This window comes from Pimephales promelas, chromosome 23, assembly GCF_988280905.1.
Source record: "Pimephales promelas chromosome 23, fPimPro1.hap1.1, whole genome shotgun sequence".
In the NCBI taxonomy this organism is placed as follows: domain Eukaryota; kingdom Metazoa; phylum Chordata; class Actinopteri; order Cypriniformes; family Leuciscidae; genus Pimephales; species Pimephales promelas.
The window spans coordinates 12,007,972-12,024,665 of record NC_142791.1 but is presented as its reverse complement, the minus strand read 5'-3'; the positions used below and the strand labels follow the sequence as shown (position 1 = coordinate 12,024,665).

The 16,694-nt window shown below is 36.9% G+C and overlaps 1 protein-coding gene across 3 annotated transcripts; it reads left to right on the top strand.

The window, feature by feature from the left end:
- The first annotated feature begins 9,801 nt into the window (after positions 1 to 9,801).
- LOC120481733 (eosinophil peroxidase) lies at positions 9,802 to 15,943 on the top strand. Of its 3 annotated transcripts, XM_039675539.2 has the most exons (16): positions 9,802 to 9,960; positions 10,346 to 10,405; positions 10,650 to 10,743; positions 10,834 to 11,009; positions 11,111 to 11,243; positions 11,325 to 11,454; positions 11,561 to 11,767; positions 11,862 to 12,219; positions 12,380 to 12,540; positions 12,642 to 12,900; positions 13,082 to 13,252; positions 13,401 to 13,638; positions 13,901 to 14,097; positions 14,388 to 14,425; positions 14,824 to 14,871; positions 15,034 to 15,943. In XM_039675539.2, the coding sequence occupies exons 2-16, from the start codon at positions 10,348 to 10,350 to the stop codon at positions 15,046 to 15,048; spliced, it is 2,283 nt and encodes a 760-aa protein (XP_039531473.2). In that variant the 5' UTR covers positions 9,802 to 9,960; positions 10,346 to 10,347; the 3' UTR covers positions 15,049 to 15,943. The 3 variants fall into 3 exon arrangements, with proteins under 3 accessions (XP_039531473.2, XP_088982387.1, XP_088982386.1); XM_089126261.1 differs by lacking the exon at positions 14,388 to 14,425 and having other exon boundaries at positions 10,653 to 10,743; XM_089126260.1 differs by lacking the exon at positions 14,388 to 14,425.
- The last annotated feature ends 751 nt before the right edge of the window (positions 15,944 to 16,694 follow it).

Here is a 16,694-nt window from a genome sequence, read left to right as displayed (position 1 = left end):
AAGAACAGCCTTTTTCCACCTTAGTAACATTGCTATGAGCTACGTAACATGCTATCTGTTTCTGATGCAGAAAAGTTAGTTCATACATTCATGACCTCGAGACTAGATTTCTGTAATGCTTTATTAGCTGGGTGTCCTACATCCTCAATAAATAAGCTACAGTTAGTGCAAAATGCAGCCGCTAGAGTTCTTACTAGGTCAAGAAAATATGATCATATAACACCAATTCTATCATCTCTACACTGGTTACCTATTAAGTTCTGTATCAATTACAAAGTACTACTACTGACCTATAAAGCCCTAAATGGTTTAGCTCCTGTGCATTTAATGGACCTTCTATCGCCCTACAATCTATCGCGTTCTTTAAGATCACTAAATTCGAGGCTTCTGGTCATTCCTATGACGTGAACACTCCCTGGCTGGGCAGAAGAGACATGAACAGTCTCTGGCAGGGCAGACGGGACGCGAACACATCGCTTTTACGGTACAAAGAATAGTGAAAGTTCTCCCATCTAAAGTACTGCTATAGGTGTGCTGAAATTATACTGTATGTATGTGTGAGGAGTGTAAAACCTTATACGAGCATGTAGACCAACTTGGTCATTCCTGCAAAAGAACAAGGTCAACTACGTATAGTGCTTTGTACATCACATTATTTTTCTCTCTTTTTCCTCTTCCTCATTCTCTTCGTGGACCTATTTATAGTATCTTGAGATTCTGATTGGTGTGTCATCAGTTTTGTTCCTTACACATGGATAATTGTGTGCTGTTTGAGTTCACAGTGTGACACCTGAGTTAATAATTTTGAATTTGTGTGAAAACAATTGAACATTTTGAAAAACTTTGTTCTTTGTTTCTAGAAATAAATGAATGGTTTGGGAAATTATGCCAACTGAACCAGTTATAGTGTGTTATCAATCGAGAAAAACTGTAAATGTGACAGGCCCGGTTCTAGAACCAAATCACTGAGGGTGCTTCTGAAAATAGTAAGGGTGCTCAAAACAGGGCTGAGCGATACGACAATATTTTAATTGCTATTATGTTAAACCATATGCGATCTGCATGATCGAGTAGCCTATGTCCCTGTGGGAGTTTTTGTGCTTTACATTTATATCATATGATATAGTTAAGAAATGTTACACACAGAGTGCCTTTCCCCAAAAATATCAGCAGTAGGCCAATTGCAAATTTTTGAAGTATTGAAACTGAAACTGACCTACATTTTTGACATTTAGTTCCTGACAATCAAAGAATCAGTCTGATTAAAACAGCTGATTTAAAGATTAAATGACTCACTCTTTAAGAATTTCAAATGCTGGTCACTTAGGTGGAACTTTATCGCCGGTGTTTGAACGGGTGTCATGCGATGAGACTGAGTGAAGTTGTAGATCGGGTTTCTCTGCTGTCATGCGCAGGCGGTGTCATTTTGTCTTGTTGTGATGTAGAGGTTTGAGCTTTCTTGAGCCAATTTCGTATGTCCATGATTAAAAATGGACAATTACATTTTTAGGCCACCTAAAGGCAGCCCTGTCTCAGAAAGTCGGCTAACGAATTTCCTGACCGGGACGCACACACGCAAGCAAAGTGGGCTAAATATGCGAATCACGATCGCGAAAGGAAAAATCATGAAAGCATAGTATAATGAAATAATTTCTGATTTGAAAAATCGCATTAATGGATTTATTTTATAGAATGGATTTATTCTATTATATGTATGAGTGTGAAATCCGACTGTGTTTGTCGGCAAAATCTTTTTGTGCTAATGAAAATTTAATCTGAGGGTGCTTTCACTTTTGTTTGACAATGACAATGACAATGGTTATCTTTGTAAGACTTGTCAACATTCAAAGTTTCAACATGAATGTTGCCGGGTAATTTGAAGTGTTCCTCATTCCTTGTGTTTCCCAAGTGCTGAGGCCTCTAGAGAAGTCCAAGGTGAAAATCCCCAATTGTTTGTCTTTAAGGCGTGCAAAGGTTTCTTCCTTCATTTTTTTCATTGAAATCTGGTATGTACTTTAGCTAAGTTTCTAAATCATTTCATGTAATAATGTTTCCTGCATTAAGTTTCAAGTCCCTAATAGTTCATTTTAATTTTCATACCATTTTAACTTGATAAATAATGATTTGTCATTAAACATTAGAGTTTTTCTGAATTGCTAAAACACATAAATCCATTCTCTGAACCAAATTTTGAATAGCCTAAACCAATTTGTCGAATAAATCATTATTTCTGCAAAACCTTAAAACAAGTTCAGACAGTTAGACACTGTTTGCAAATCTCAGTTAGCAAAACTCAAACAACAACCGCAACAACAATCTTTATTTATAAAGCACTTTTAACACATTAAAATTGATCCAAAATGCTGCGCATATAACGGATAGCAGGACTAGCCTGGTCGGGAAGTTTGGTCTGGACTCGATCCATTGAGGAGTAATTATGATAAAAATAATTATCATAATTATATAAATTTGTTATTTGTAATGGGATAAGGAAGATTGAGGAAGGCCACAGTAAAGAGAGTTGCAATAGTCTAATCGAGATGTTATAAATGCATGAATTGTATATAGATCTTACGTGTGAAAAGCTTCATCTCATAACAGCACTAATTTGTTTATCAAAAAAATAATGCAGAGTCAAAGATCACTCCAAGGATTTTGATTTGTTTGCATACATTTGTTGTAAGAGGAGGGCAGGAATCTGCCAGACAACCCAGAATTAAAACCTCTGTTTTATCCTCTATTTGTCATCCACCTCTTGATATCATCTACACATTTCAATAATAACACATCAAATGAAGCAGTGGTGTCAAGCCTAAATGGAAGGTAAAGCTGAGAATTGTCTGCATAACAATGATATGAAATGTTGTACTTCTGAAAAATGAGGGCCAAAGGGAACATATAAAGGGAAAATAATAAAGGTCCCAAAATAGATCCCTGGGGCACACCAAACAAAACAGGTGCCGATGATGAGGAAACATCTCCTAAATTTACAGAAAAAGTCCTCCTTTTGAGGTAGGAAGCAAAACCATTGTAATACGTTGCACTTGACGGAGACGGAGATAAGGAGGATGAGGACAAGAAAGAGTAAAATGTGGACAGTGTTGTCAAGGCTCAATGTGTCAGACTAGAAGGTTTTTCTCTCTTTGTCTGGCAGGAAACAACATTGCCATTATAGTGGGCACGGTCCTTCAAGATAACATAATACAACTCAGAGAAATCCAGGAATGAGTGATACAAGACAAACAGTCTTCCAGGGAATCGACAGTGTGAGCATTTCAGCACCTTCTGATTTATCTCAGTTTCCACTGAGCTGCTCAGATAAGGGAATGGTTTACAGTTTTTCTCAATTGTTCACACACAAATGCTGGTACTTGAGACACAGGGCAGTTTATGAACTTGTACCTCCCCCCCTCCATACTCCCCTTCCTGAATCCGATCTACTCTTGGAGATGGAAAGTATATGATAGACAACCCTACACCAGAGTAAATCTGCTGCAAGCCATGGATTTAGCCTTTTTGGCGATATACTGTAGGCGAGGAATCAGGTTTGTAGTACTCGAGACTCGGACTCGTCTCGGACTCGGTCTCGAGACCATATTTTAATGGTCTTGGTCTTGTCATGGACTCGTCTGACTCGGAATTGACTCGTACTCGAACATTTTTTTTTTTTTTTAGGACTCGGACTTATTCCCGAGTCCACTCGAGTTCAATTCAAAATATTTTTCATGATTATTAATGTATGTTAATAAAATATTTCTTTAAATTGATTGACACGCCCAGTGATTGGTGATTTTCTAGTGCGCAACTGCGCATGACAAATTGTAATAAAATTACTTTAAACACCACCTACTATGTGGCCTTTTTACCCTAAACTGATCATATTTTTTAAACTCTAAGTAAATTCAGTAAAAAAAAAAAAAAAAAAAATGGATTTCTCTAAGTAAATAAAAGTAAATTAGGTAATCAACCCTCACTGGTCTCGGTCTCGACTCGGACTCGACCGTCTCTGGTCTCGGACTCGACTCGGACTCGACTCTCTATGGACTCGGTCTTGACTCGGACTCGATTCTCTCTGGTCTCGGTCTCGACTCGGACTCGAGTGAGGTGGTCTCGACTACAATACTGCGAGGAATCATGTCAGGGCTGGATACGGCAGAAAAGAGGCTTCTTTCCCCGTTGCCTCAGGAGGGACAATATTGCTTGTGATGTCGACCAAGTGCTCTGGCCTGACCCACCCCAAAGACAAGAAGCAGCACATTTGATTACATGTTTACTCCTTAGATGTTTGTCCCTTTTATTGTTGTATAGTGCAGTGCATTGTAGGCTGTGTACTGTACAATAAACAGATTGTATGGCCCTGAGGATTGTGCTTTCCTGTGGTTAACAGACTGCTCAATAGATTTTGACTGGTTGCAGGTTCATATCAACAAAGAACAAGAATTACAGTATCACAGAGACAAAGGACAAGTTTTTGAGATGCAGGGACAGTACTTTAAGGAGGAAGAACAAAAAAATGGTAAAGAACAAAGCAGAGTAGTAATTTCTGATCAGTTTTGAGCTACTATTTTTAATCTCACGTCTGGAAGAATGTGTTGGCATCGAGGGTACTGCGTTGGCATGGTTCAAGTCGTATTTGTCTGAAAGAACTTTTTCAGTTCGCATTGGAGAATTTGTCTCCTCAACGGCTTCTCTCATGTCTGGGGTCCCTCAGGGCTCCATTTTGGGGCCTATGTTGTTCGCCTTGTATTTATTGCCCCTGGGTCATATTTTTAGGAAATTTGGAATCGTTTCATATTTATGCTGATGACACCCAGATTTACCTGCCTCTGAATAGAAAAGACACATGTACATTAGCGCCTTTACTACGGAAATTAAGGCCTGGATGGCACAAAATTTCTTATGTTTTAATGAAAACAAAACAGAGGTTATGTTTTTTACCCCCGGAGGTACTTATGAATCGCAGAATTTTGATCTTCGTGAGTTGAATCCATTAGTGAAGCCCTATGTCAAAAACCTAGGGTTTACTATGGATTGTGATTTTAAACTGGACAAACAGATAAACTTGGTAGTTAAATGGAGCTTTTTCCAATTGAGACAACTCGCAAAGGTGAAATCATTTCTGTCTTCCAGAGACTTTCAAAAACTCCTCCATATTTTTATCTCATCGCGTCTAGATTATTGTAATGGCCTCTATATAGGCATTAGTCAGGCCTCTCTCTCTAGACTGCAGAGGGTCCAGAATGCGGCAGCTCGCTTGCTGACTGGTACAAAAAAGCGAGAACATATTACACCTGTTCTTTCCTCTCTTCACTGGTTACCAGTTTCTTTTAGAATTAATTTCAAAATTTTGATGTTTGTTTTTAAATCACTTCATGGCCTTGCTCCTAGGTACATGACGGAACTGATTAGGCATTATGCTCCGTCTAGAGCGCTTAGGTCCGCTGACCATTTGCTTTTAGTAGTCCCACGTGTGAAACTAAAATCTAGGGGTGAAAGAGCATTTTCAGTGGCAGGGCCGAAGTTGTGGAATGGGTTGCCCTTGTACATCAGGCAGTCCCAAACCATTACTATTTTTAAATCTAATCTTAAAACTTATTATTACAGTTTGGCATTTGACGCTGTGTGAGAGTTTGTTTTATTTTCTTCTTATTTTATTGTATTACTGTCTTTTATTTCTTGTATCTTGGTCATGTTGGTTTGGTCCTTATCGTATAATTATGTATGTGTACAGCACTTTGGTAAACACTTGTTGTTTTTGAAAAAGTGCTATATAAATTGACTTTGATCAAAAGATCAATGACGGAAAAATATGAAATTTGTTTAGAGATTAAAAATGTACTATATAATGCAGTAATGTTAGTTGAAGTGTCACCAATATTTGTCAGGGAAAATCTGCTTTGACACCCACTCAAAGGAATGTTAATAGGTTACAGATTTCAAGCAACCCTATTTAAAATGTAATTAGTAGTGTAACTATTTCAATTACTATATTAAAGTAATATGACTGATTACTTTTAGATTACGTTTCTAATTTCCTAAAGCCTAAAGTTTTTATGTGGAATTTAAAGAAGAGAACCAATCAAAAGCTTCAGAATAGCATCGCTTTACATTGTGCACATCAAAAACAGGCAAAGCAACAAAACGTTAATATTCAACAAATAGCTTTTACAGAAAATATTCAGATGTAACCCCCTTCGGTATCGTTGACATTTTCGCAAGTAACTGGAAATTAATTACACATTTTTTTCTCAGTAACTGATTACAGTTTTTTGTTATTAAATTACATAACTCCTTTACATGCAACTAGTTTCTTCCCAATAAGGCTTACTACCCTACTCTCCCCTCCTGCCAGAAAGAAAAAGTACAAGTACATGTGAGCAATTGATATGACCACATAGATTACTGAGCCTGGGCTGATGCAATGCAACGATCAGCACTGGAGTGCATGTGCGAGGGAAAAACGGTTTGTTCTGTTAACCCAGTTCTTTAACCCATTAAACATCAAATAGTAGGTCATTTTCTGACAGGATCACAGACAGTAAAAAGATAATAAAATGCAATACTGATATGATCATGAAGCTAGGATAATAAATAGGCTTATTGCTTTCTGAAAGGAATGAAACTTCCCTTTTGTTGTTGCCATCAAGGGCTGTGCATCCAACTCTTTTTTTTTAGAATATAAATGAATACATTTCACTTATTTATTTGAAGTGCTTCTATTTAATTAATGTTTTGTACTGCCTGTGTCCTATTATTATCCCTGTAAAGTCGCTTTGGAACAATCTACATTGTTAAAAGCGCTATGTAAATGAAGATGACATGACTTGAATTAAGTTGTTATTTTTGTTTTTTTGTTTTTGCTCACAAAAAGTGTTCGGTAACGCTTTACAATACGGGTGCACTAACATGCATTAATTCATGTTTAACTAATGCACAGATATTCATGAGTTAATGTGTGACTCATGAAGAACTAAACCATTAATTAATGATTTCTACTGCATCAGAAACTAATAAAGAGTCGATTAATAGATAAGTAATAAACGAATTGCTATCAATTACATGTCATTAATTCTTTAATAACATATTTTATTAAACAATTGTGTAGATGTATTATTCATTTACACTTAGTTAATAAAATATGTTATTAAGGAATTAATACAAATTGACATGTTTAATAAATAAGTAATAAATGAATTGCTATTAATTAATCATATAGACTCTTAATTAGTTGTTGATGCAGAAATCATTAATAAATGGTTTAGTTTTTCATGAGTCATACATTACCTCATGATTATCTGTGCATAGTTAAACATGAATTACTGCACCAGTATTAGTCTTAGCTTAATTAGCGTTTAGTATCTTAAACGGAAGTATCTTAAATGTCTTACGGGGTTTGGAACAACATGAGGGTGAATCATGACAGAATGTTTCTTTTAACTAACCCTTTACATACTTTAGCAGATCATACAAGCTGCAAATGAAGAGGAAAACAATTATAAAATTATAGCATGAATGTTTGTGACATTTTTTTTTTGACAGCTGTGGTCACCACACTCATGTCACATTAGCAACACATTCTGTGGGTTCCATGAGAGTAAGAAAGTCAAACTGGGTTAGAGAATGATGATAGATTTTCATTTTTTGTTCCGATGATAAACCTCTTTAAAACAGTTCTGACAGGACAATTTCAGTAATTCTGAAAAGTCTGTTTTTACTGCCTTCTGTGATACAATGTGATACAGTGGTTTACAATTAAACAAATTTCCACCAGTAAAATATTATCCTTTAATAATAATAATTTAATAATCTTTTAATAATGTAATAATCTTTAATAATGCTTTCTTTTAGCATTAAAATATATATTCAGATTTTTTTCACTGTACCTTATCTGTGTCACTTCATGAACTAAAAAGTCTAGTTTGAGTCTATGTACTTTACCTAAAAAAATAGATAAAATCACATCACCTCAGGTAATGTGATAAGTATAAACGCCATGAGAAGTACAAAAACAGAAAAAAAGTACAAAAGAGAAGTACAAAACCACAAAAAATAAGTTGAGAGTCTCAGATTGGAGTGAATGTGACAGTTTGTAGTTAATCTAATTTGTTCTTGAGGTTTGCCTTCACTTAGCCAACAAAGTGAAGTAAGTTCCTCTAAAAACTTTCAACATATCTGTATAGTAAAAATTCTTTAAGACCAAAAAAACATTTATTCAGTTGTTTTTTAAGTCTGAAGGCATTTACTTTTAGTGGTAAAAAAAGCAATTTAATTAGCATGAAATTAAACTTGATATGACTCCAACAATGAAAGGGTCTAATGGAAGAGTCCATTTTTGAAAAACAGAAATGAAAGGAAAAAAAAAATAGGCAGACTTTATGCCCAATAAAAGTCAGGATAATAATTTGGCAAATGAAGTCTTTATGTTTAAAGCTAACATTAAATATCTTGTAACTAATAACGTTCTTGTGTGTACCAACATGGTTTCCATGAAATGTTCTGTAATCAGGGAAACATTTGCTTTTAAATAACTTCATAATCAGGTTATGATTCATCACATCATGTGGTTTGACACCATGACAGGTGCGGTGGTGGTAAAAAAACAAACAGACAAAAAAAAAACAATAGTCCAGACACTGATAAATTTAGAGAAGGAAATGTTTCTTAAGAGAGCTTCCCGACATCTTAGGCAGAGATTATAGGTTACCGGAGGCTGTTAAACAATTTCACCTTTTGTTTCGCACAGTAGGTATTTATTAACTTCCTTAATGTTAGAATAATAAAAGAAACATAATGATGGTAACACAAACCAGTCAAATGTTTCAACACACCTGATTGGATTTATGTTAAATTTATGTTGAATGTATGTATATATTTAACTGACATACTTCCAATTAATATTTCGGTTACACTTTATTTCGATAGTCCATTTCAGACTTTTTACTTACATAAATAACTTTGCAACTGCATGTTAACTAACACTTTTATTAGAGTATTAGACTGTAATAGACTGTTCAGTTAGGGTTAGATAAAGATTCAGATTAGAATAAGTTGACATGTGCAAAGTTACTTAGAGTCAGTAGAATGGCTCTTGATGGACCATCACAATAAAATGTTAGCAGATACAGACAGTCTACCAATACTCTAATGATGGTAGTTGCAAAGTTACTTAAATTTAGTATCTATTTCATGAATTCCTACTACACTGAAAAAAATAATATGCTTTATCTAATCAATAAAATTGTGGCAACATATTACAAGCAATATTATTAATTAAATTGTACAAATTAGAATTAATTAGAATATTAATTTGATTAACTATTACTCAATTCTAATTTGTTCAATTTAATAAATAATATTGCTTGTAATTTGTTGCCACAATTTTATTGATTATAGCATGTTCATTTTTACAGTGTATGTTCCTTTCATTCTGCTTAACATCAAAGATGATATTTTGAAGAAAATTGGAAACTCAAAAACATAGGAGCCTATAGACCTGCATTGGACAAAAAAAAAAAAAACACTCAGACATTTGTCAAAACATTATGTTTTATGTTCCAGAAGAAACACATAAAGATTTGGAATGACATGACATAAGGGGGGAAGTTAATGACAGAATATTTTTAGTGATTTTTAGCCTTTAAATGTTTTCTGTCAGTATTAAGAAGATAAGTAGAGAAATCTGTAACTATTGTCCTTGCATTCCTGTAATGTAGAGCAATTAAGAGTAAATAAGTGTCAGACTGTCAACTCAAATAAATCAATAAATCAAACTTGACATGGTAAATGTCCTTCTGTGAAAAGGAAGAAGGAAGTAAACCAGTTGCCCCACCTATGACTACCTCAGTGATGCTGAGCAGAGTGAGGATGAGGGACGGTATAAAGCTCGGCCAAACTCCATCCAGTTCACAACACACTCTGAGCCTGCAGTCCAGAACCAGAGAGCCTGAGAACTGCCACAAGGTGAGAAATGCACAAATTCTCTTCAAGTTTCTTTTTTGTCAGTTCAATTGCAATTAAAAAAAGCAGTATAACGAAACTCTGTTATGTTGATTGCAAATGCAAAGAATTTAGAATAAATAATAATGTTTAATTGACTCTTTTTATTCTGGTTAATTCTTAGCATTATATTGTCCTATTAAAATGTAAAATATAAATAATCTTAAAACAATTTATTTAGTTTAAATTAAAGTTAAATTAAAGTGCCATTTTACAACACTAAGCAGTCTAAAAAATACTTTAAGTTAATTAATCATAGAATTTTTCACTTAAATGAAGAGGAAAATTGTTGAAATGTATAAAACAGTGCAACTTTCATAAACAAAATATGTCTCAATTTGTGTTTCAGAGATGCATCTTCCCACTATTCTTTTTTTGTTGGGGTGCTGTTGTGCCCTTTCAATGGGTGGTAAGTTTTACAAAAATCGAATTAACAATATAGAATCAAATCATATCAAAACAGTTGTTTCTGGTGGAAGAAATAGTCTCTTTAGTTTCATGATTCAATTTCATGATTACATATATCACGTCCTAACTTCACATTGCCGCATTTTGTAAAGTAAAGTAATAGATAAATTGCAGCTTTCACTAAAATTAGTCATCATTAGCCTTTCTAAGACCATATCATGATGTAATGCCCTTTTCTTTTTTAGCAGCAGAAGAGAGTCCCGGGAGACGTTTCATTCTAGATTCAATTGAGGAAGCAAAGCAAATAGTAGATGCTGCTTACAAGTATTCTCGTGATGAGTGAGTCAAATTTTAAGAATATTGCTCAATATTCCTGTGCCATCATCAGTCATTGATCTATTTTATTTTTATAAATCTCCCCACTTCCAGGAGTTTAGCAAGGGTGCGCAGAGATGTCATCAAGCCTTCGGACAAGCTACGTCTGCTGAAACAGCCAGCTCGAAAAACACGAGAGGCGGTGAGAGCCGCAGACTACATGGGGCAAACGCTCAGACTGATCAGTGAGAAAGCTCATCATGTACACAAGAGGTCCATCAATGCTACAGGTATGAAGATAAAAAACTTTGCCAAACTAGCAAAGCTCAGAAAAGATCCATCACTGACTGATGTTCCTTGCTTTAAACCGTCATTATGTGTTTTCCCCTAGATCTGCTCACTCGAGACGAGCTTAACACGATTACACGTCTGACAGGCTGTGCTGCTCAAATCCAGCCCCCTTCTTGTAGAACCACACCCAACATGAACAAGTATCGAACTGCCAACAATGTCTGCAACAACAGGTCTGTCTTGTCCTCCATATTCAGAGAGGTCTTCAAGACTCAGTATTTGCCTCGCTAAACAACTAAATGTATCATTCCCAGGAGGAACCCCCTTCTTGGTGCATCCAACACCCCTTTTGCCCGATGGTTGCCTGCTGAATATGAGGATGGCATTTCCCAGCCCAAAGGGTGGGATCCCAACAAATTGCACAATGGTGCAGCGCTGCCCCTGGTATGATGGAGATGATTATGAATAGTTTACTGAAGTCTACTTTACAATCAAGTAGGCCACCAATCAGTTAACAATGTCTGACTTCTGTCCACCTTTTTGATTCCAGGTCAGACTGGTTTCCAATCAAATTCTAAGCACTGCAGATGCTGACGTAGAGAGTGATCGTGACTTTACCTTCATGCTTACCATATTTGGGCAATGGGTTGACCATGATCTGACTTTTACACCCAACTCACCAAGCATTAGGTCCTTCAGCAGTGGCCTCAACTGTGATTTGAGCTGTGAGCGCTCTGAACCCTGCTTCCCGATTCCGGTCAGTCAAAGATTGTCCTTCTCTCAGATATTGTCTCACTATTGTTGTTTTATAAAAAACTATATTTCATGCTATATTTATGGTCAAAACACAGGCTCCACCAGGAGATCAACGCCTGCGCCCTGCGTCCTGCCTCCCTTTCTTCCGGTCATCACCAGCCTGTGGTTCTGGAAACACTGCCTATATGTTTGGTGGGGTCCCCAAAGTTCAGGAACAGATCAACGCTCTAACAGCTTTCCTAGATGCTGGACAGGTTTACGGAGCAGAAGATGGGCTAGCAAGAGCACTGCGAGACCTGACTAATGATGGTGGTCTTCTGCGTGTCAACGATCAGTTCCAGGACAATGGACGAGAGCACCTGCCCTTTACTAGTGTAAAAAGTAACATGTGTGCCACGCGTGGGAAAATCCTCAATGACACCACCCTGACAGAGGTGCCTTGCTTCACTGCAGGTCAGTCAATTTTTCATTCTTAGAAAATCTTATGCCTTCATAAGCAAGTCCTCCAGGACCATTGAATCTCTGAAATCCAGTTTGAGAAACCCTGATCTAAAATGTATGGTATTCGCACTGCTCCATGTGGCAAATGCTAATAAACTCTTGATGTGTGTAGGGGATGTTCGTGTTGATGAGAATATTGCTCTTACCTCATTACACGCACTTTTCGTGAGAGAGCACAATAGATTGGCTCGTGCCCTCCATGTGCTCAATCCTACCTGGAGTAGTGAAACCCTCTATCAAGAGGCAAGAAAAATTGTGGGTGCCTACAACCAGGTAAATTAAATTGAAATTAAGTTTATTGAAAAGCACATTAACAAGCACAAACAGTTACATGTGGTGTACAACATATATTCAACCTCTCCTTACTCTTTTAGATCTTGGTGATTAAGGAATACTTGCCAATAATTGTGGGCCCTGATGCTTACAATAGAAACCTTGGACCATATCAAGGTTACAATGATAATGTGGATCCTACCATTGCAAACGTCTTTGCCACTGCAGCTTTCCGTTTTGCCCACCTGGCCATCCAACCCATTATATCTCGTCTTGATGAAAATTACCAGAACCATCCTCAATTTCCAAGTGTGCCCCTCTATGAGGCCTTCTTCTCCCCGTGGAGGGTGATATTCGAGGGTGAGTTTGTGAGGCATGACTTGCATCATGTAAGTCATGACTTACATCATGTAAGTCATGACTTACATCATGTAAGTCATACATCATGTAAGTCTCTTTAGGCATGACTTACATCATGCCTAAAGAGTCCCAAATATGTCTTCTTTACATCTTTTTTTATTCTGCTTTGTTTTTTGCTTAGGGGGCATCGATCCTCTGCTCCGTGGATTGATTGGTCGGCCAGCAAAACTGAATACGCAGGACCACATGATGGTGGATGCTCTTAGAGAGAGACTGTTTGCCTTTACAGCCCACATTGCTTTGGACTTGGCCTCCCTCAATATGCAAAGAAGCCGTGAACACGCTATACCAGGTAAATATTCTGGACTCATTCATGCACACCAAATCTTGGAACCCTTTAATCTGAACCATGTGAAGCCAACTCAGCTTCATGCTGCATTATCGCTGCATGTGTTTTTGAGAGAAGACTTACCGGGTATCCATTTCTTGTTCCTCATAAGGCTATAATGCATGGCGACGGTTCTGTGGACTGTCTGCACCTCAGAATGAGCAAGAATTGGCTGTGGTGATGAACAACACTGAACTGGCTCGCAAGCTGATTGAGCTTTATGGCACCCCTGAGAACATTGACATTTGGTTGGGAGGTGTTTCTGAGCCTTTTGTTCCTGGTGGCCGTGTTGGTTCTCTTTTTGCCTGCCTAATCTCTAGACAGTTCCAGCACATTCGCGAGGGTGACAGGTAAAGATTTCTGTGTATGTAGTCCAGTGGTGTCCAATCCCTCTCCTGAAGGGCCATCATCCTCCTCCAACCCTGATTAAACACACCTGAACCTGCTAATCAAGATCTTCTGGAAACTTTGAGATGAATGCACTGTGGCAGGTTGGAGCTAAACTCTGCAAGACACTGGCCCTCCGGGAGAAAGATTGGACATCCCTGATTCAGTCAATGAGACTAAATTGTGTTTAGGAGGTGTTAACACCAGGTGTCTCATTGTGTCCAGGTTATGGTGGGAGAACAAAGGAGTGTTTACAACCAAACAAAAAGCATCTCTGGCCTCTGTGTCGCTGGCCCGCATCATCTGTGACAACACTGGAATCGGCAGAGTTCCCAGAGATCCTTTCCGCTTCACCAGTTTAGCCAATTTCACAAACTGTGGGGATATCCCCGCCTTAGACCTCAACCCTTGGATTGAAATTGGTAAGTTGCATAGGAGCATTTTCTGGTGTGTGGACTTTTTGTTTACTTTTGAAACTGGTAAGGCACCATAGTATTTGAGCTCTTAAATGCTTGTGCTATGTGGTCATACATGAATCTTCTTCATCTGACTGCTAATTTCTGCCTAAGCTTTTTACTACCTTTTCTATGTGCCTGTAGAGTACCTTATTTATGGTAGTATAGGCACATACCAGGTTTTTAAGACATGTCATAATCTATTTGCATGGTCACCATGGTTTGGTTCACCTGTGATTTGGTATTTGGCCTTCCAGGTGATGGTGATATCAGCATATCAGACATCGGAAATGAGGTTAGACAAGTGTTCTTTTTCTTCTAATTGCAAGAAAAAGAGCGTGTGATGACATTGTGCACTTGATTGATTAGCTTAAATGGCAATTAATTCACTGCAAAATCTCCAAACTGGACACAGCTTGAGTAGTTTTTTCTTTGCTGTACACTGGTACAGTGACATAAATTAATACATTTGGAAATTAAACTTAAACTTTCAAGCAGTGTTTTATGACTGCACATGAACTACACCAAACCTTTTCAAGCTGTTTAGTCCTTTCTACCTTTTGCATGCTTCAAGGAATTTTGCTTGGGTCACGGGCCTCTTTTGCATTTTAAACTGTTTTATTTTACTTTAATGCAAACAGTTTGGCTTATAGTGCAAACATAAAATATCTATGCATTAACCCTCATATCCAGATACCATACAAGGACCTCCAGGACCCAGAGGACCTCCAGGGGAACCTGGTAAGCAAGCCATGGATCAAACTATCTAAATCAAAATAATCCTCCAACAAAGCTGCCAACCTCACTAATTTTTTTATTTTTATTTTTAAGCCATATACTGAAACAGAACTAACCTACAGATACAAGTTTTTAATTGTTTTATCTAATATTTAATTTTCCCAGGTCCACAAGGTGTAGCAGGCCCACCTGGACCTCCAGGACCCCCAGGACCCCCAAATAATACGACCGGACAAAATTCTGCCTTCTTTGCTTTTCTTGGCACCACCCTTCCTGCCTCTGCTAAGGTGATTGTGTTCAGTCGGGTCCTTTACAATGGACAGAACCATTACAACCAAAACTCAGGGCTGTTCATCTGCCAGGTTCCTGGTGTATATGAATTTCAGTTCTCATGCATAGGAACTCAGACTTTGGGCACTGTGACCTTAAAGAAAAATAATGCTGTACAGCTAACTGCTGAAAAAATCGTCTTTAATACGCGAACATTAGCTGAAGGAAAGGTCATACTGAACTTACAGATAGGAGACCGTGTGTCTATAGAGGTTTCTCAGGGTGCTAATGGTATTACCACTTCCAGCTATTTCTCTGGTCATATTCTCTTCCCTGTTTGAGACTATTACTTTTAAAGCACTACTCTTTTTCTTTTTATGTAGCTCTTGTTTTTATTTATTATAAATGCAGTGCAACAAATGTACATATCCAGCAAATAAGAATAACCATATAAAAACCTATATAATACAAATTTTAAATATGCTACTTTTTCACTGGCTTTAAAAAAACTGTTTTCTTTCTTACTCTAAAAACTCTAAATTAGTTGTTTCTCTTTTTTTAATGATAAGATATGACTATGACAGCGATGGAAAATTAAGGGTTCGGTTATACCATGGTGTTTGAATTTTGAATTGTTACAAGCTTTATAATTTAGGAACATTGACATATCCTCTAATGCACTGTATATTGATAAATGTTGTTTATGGTTGTCAGATTGCAGCGAAAATATTCCATTCTGTGGTAGTTTTTATGTGTTTGCTTTTAGCGAAGGATAAACAAAATAAAGAAAAAAACTTTATATCAATTCATTGTCTGGCTTGTTCTACTTTCTAAATGGTGGGGGGTGTCCAGTCACGTGTCTGTAGCATTAGTTTCGTTTGCTCATCTTCATTTTGAAAAGTTTGTATTTAAAGGTCATGTATGACATACTAATTGTATATATATATATATAAATTGTCAAAAAAGAGAAATTCTGTGACTATTGTAATGCAAATGACAGTCCAGTTGAACAGCAATTCACAGCAGAGACAGAACCAGACAAATAAGTAACAGAGAAAACAGGACATAATTTCTGACAAAATGCCTATAAAACACTGGGTGGTGCGGTGACTCCCCAAATGAGACAAATCAGAAAGCCTAGCAGGTTTAAAGACTTTATTGAGTTTCTTGTTGAGGAAATAGCATGTACTAAGATGTTAAATTTAAAAGATGTTTAAAATTATTATGCTTTCAGGTTAAAATGGAAATGTAAGAGGAATTTTAACATTGGGGGAAAAAAGTTAATGTTCTGAGGTGATCACTTGGTGGCACTTTGTATGTCATATTGATTATGACAGTTGAATAGGTTTCTATGTAATTCCCAAAGTAAAGGCTATGTTTAATTCAAAGGGGAGATTCCATGTATAAATTGTAAAGCGGATGTCTTTACATTTAACAGGGAGACGAGTAAAGACACAAGTTGAGTTCACAAACAGTCTGCATCGATTTTATTTTACATCACACCTGTGATCTTAAAAACTTTTTCTTTAAAAGTATTGTGCTTAAATGCTTCAAAT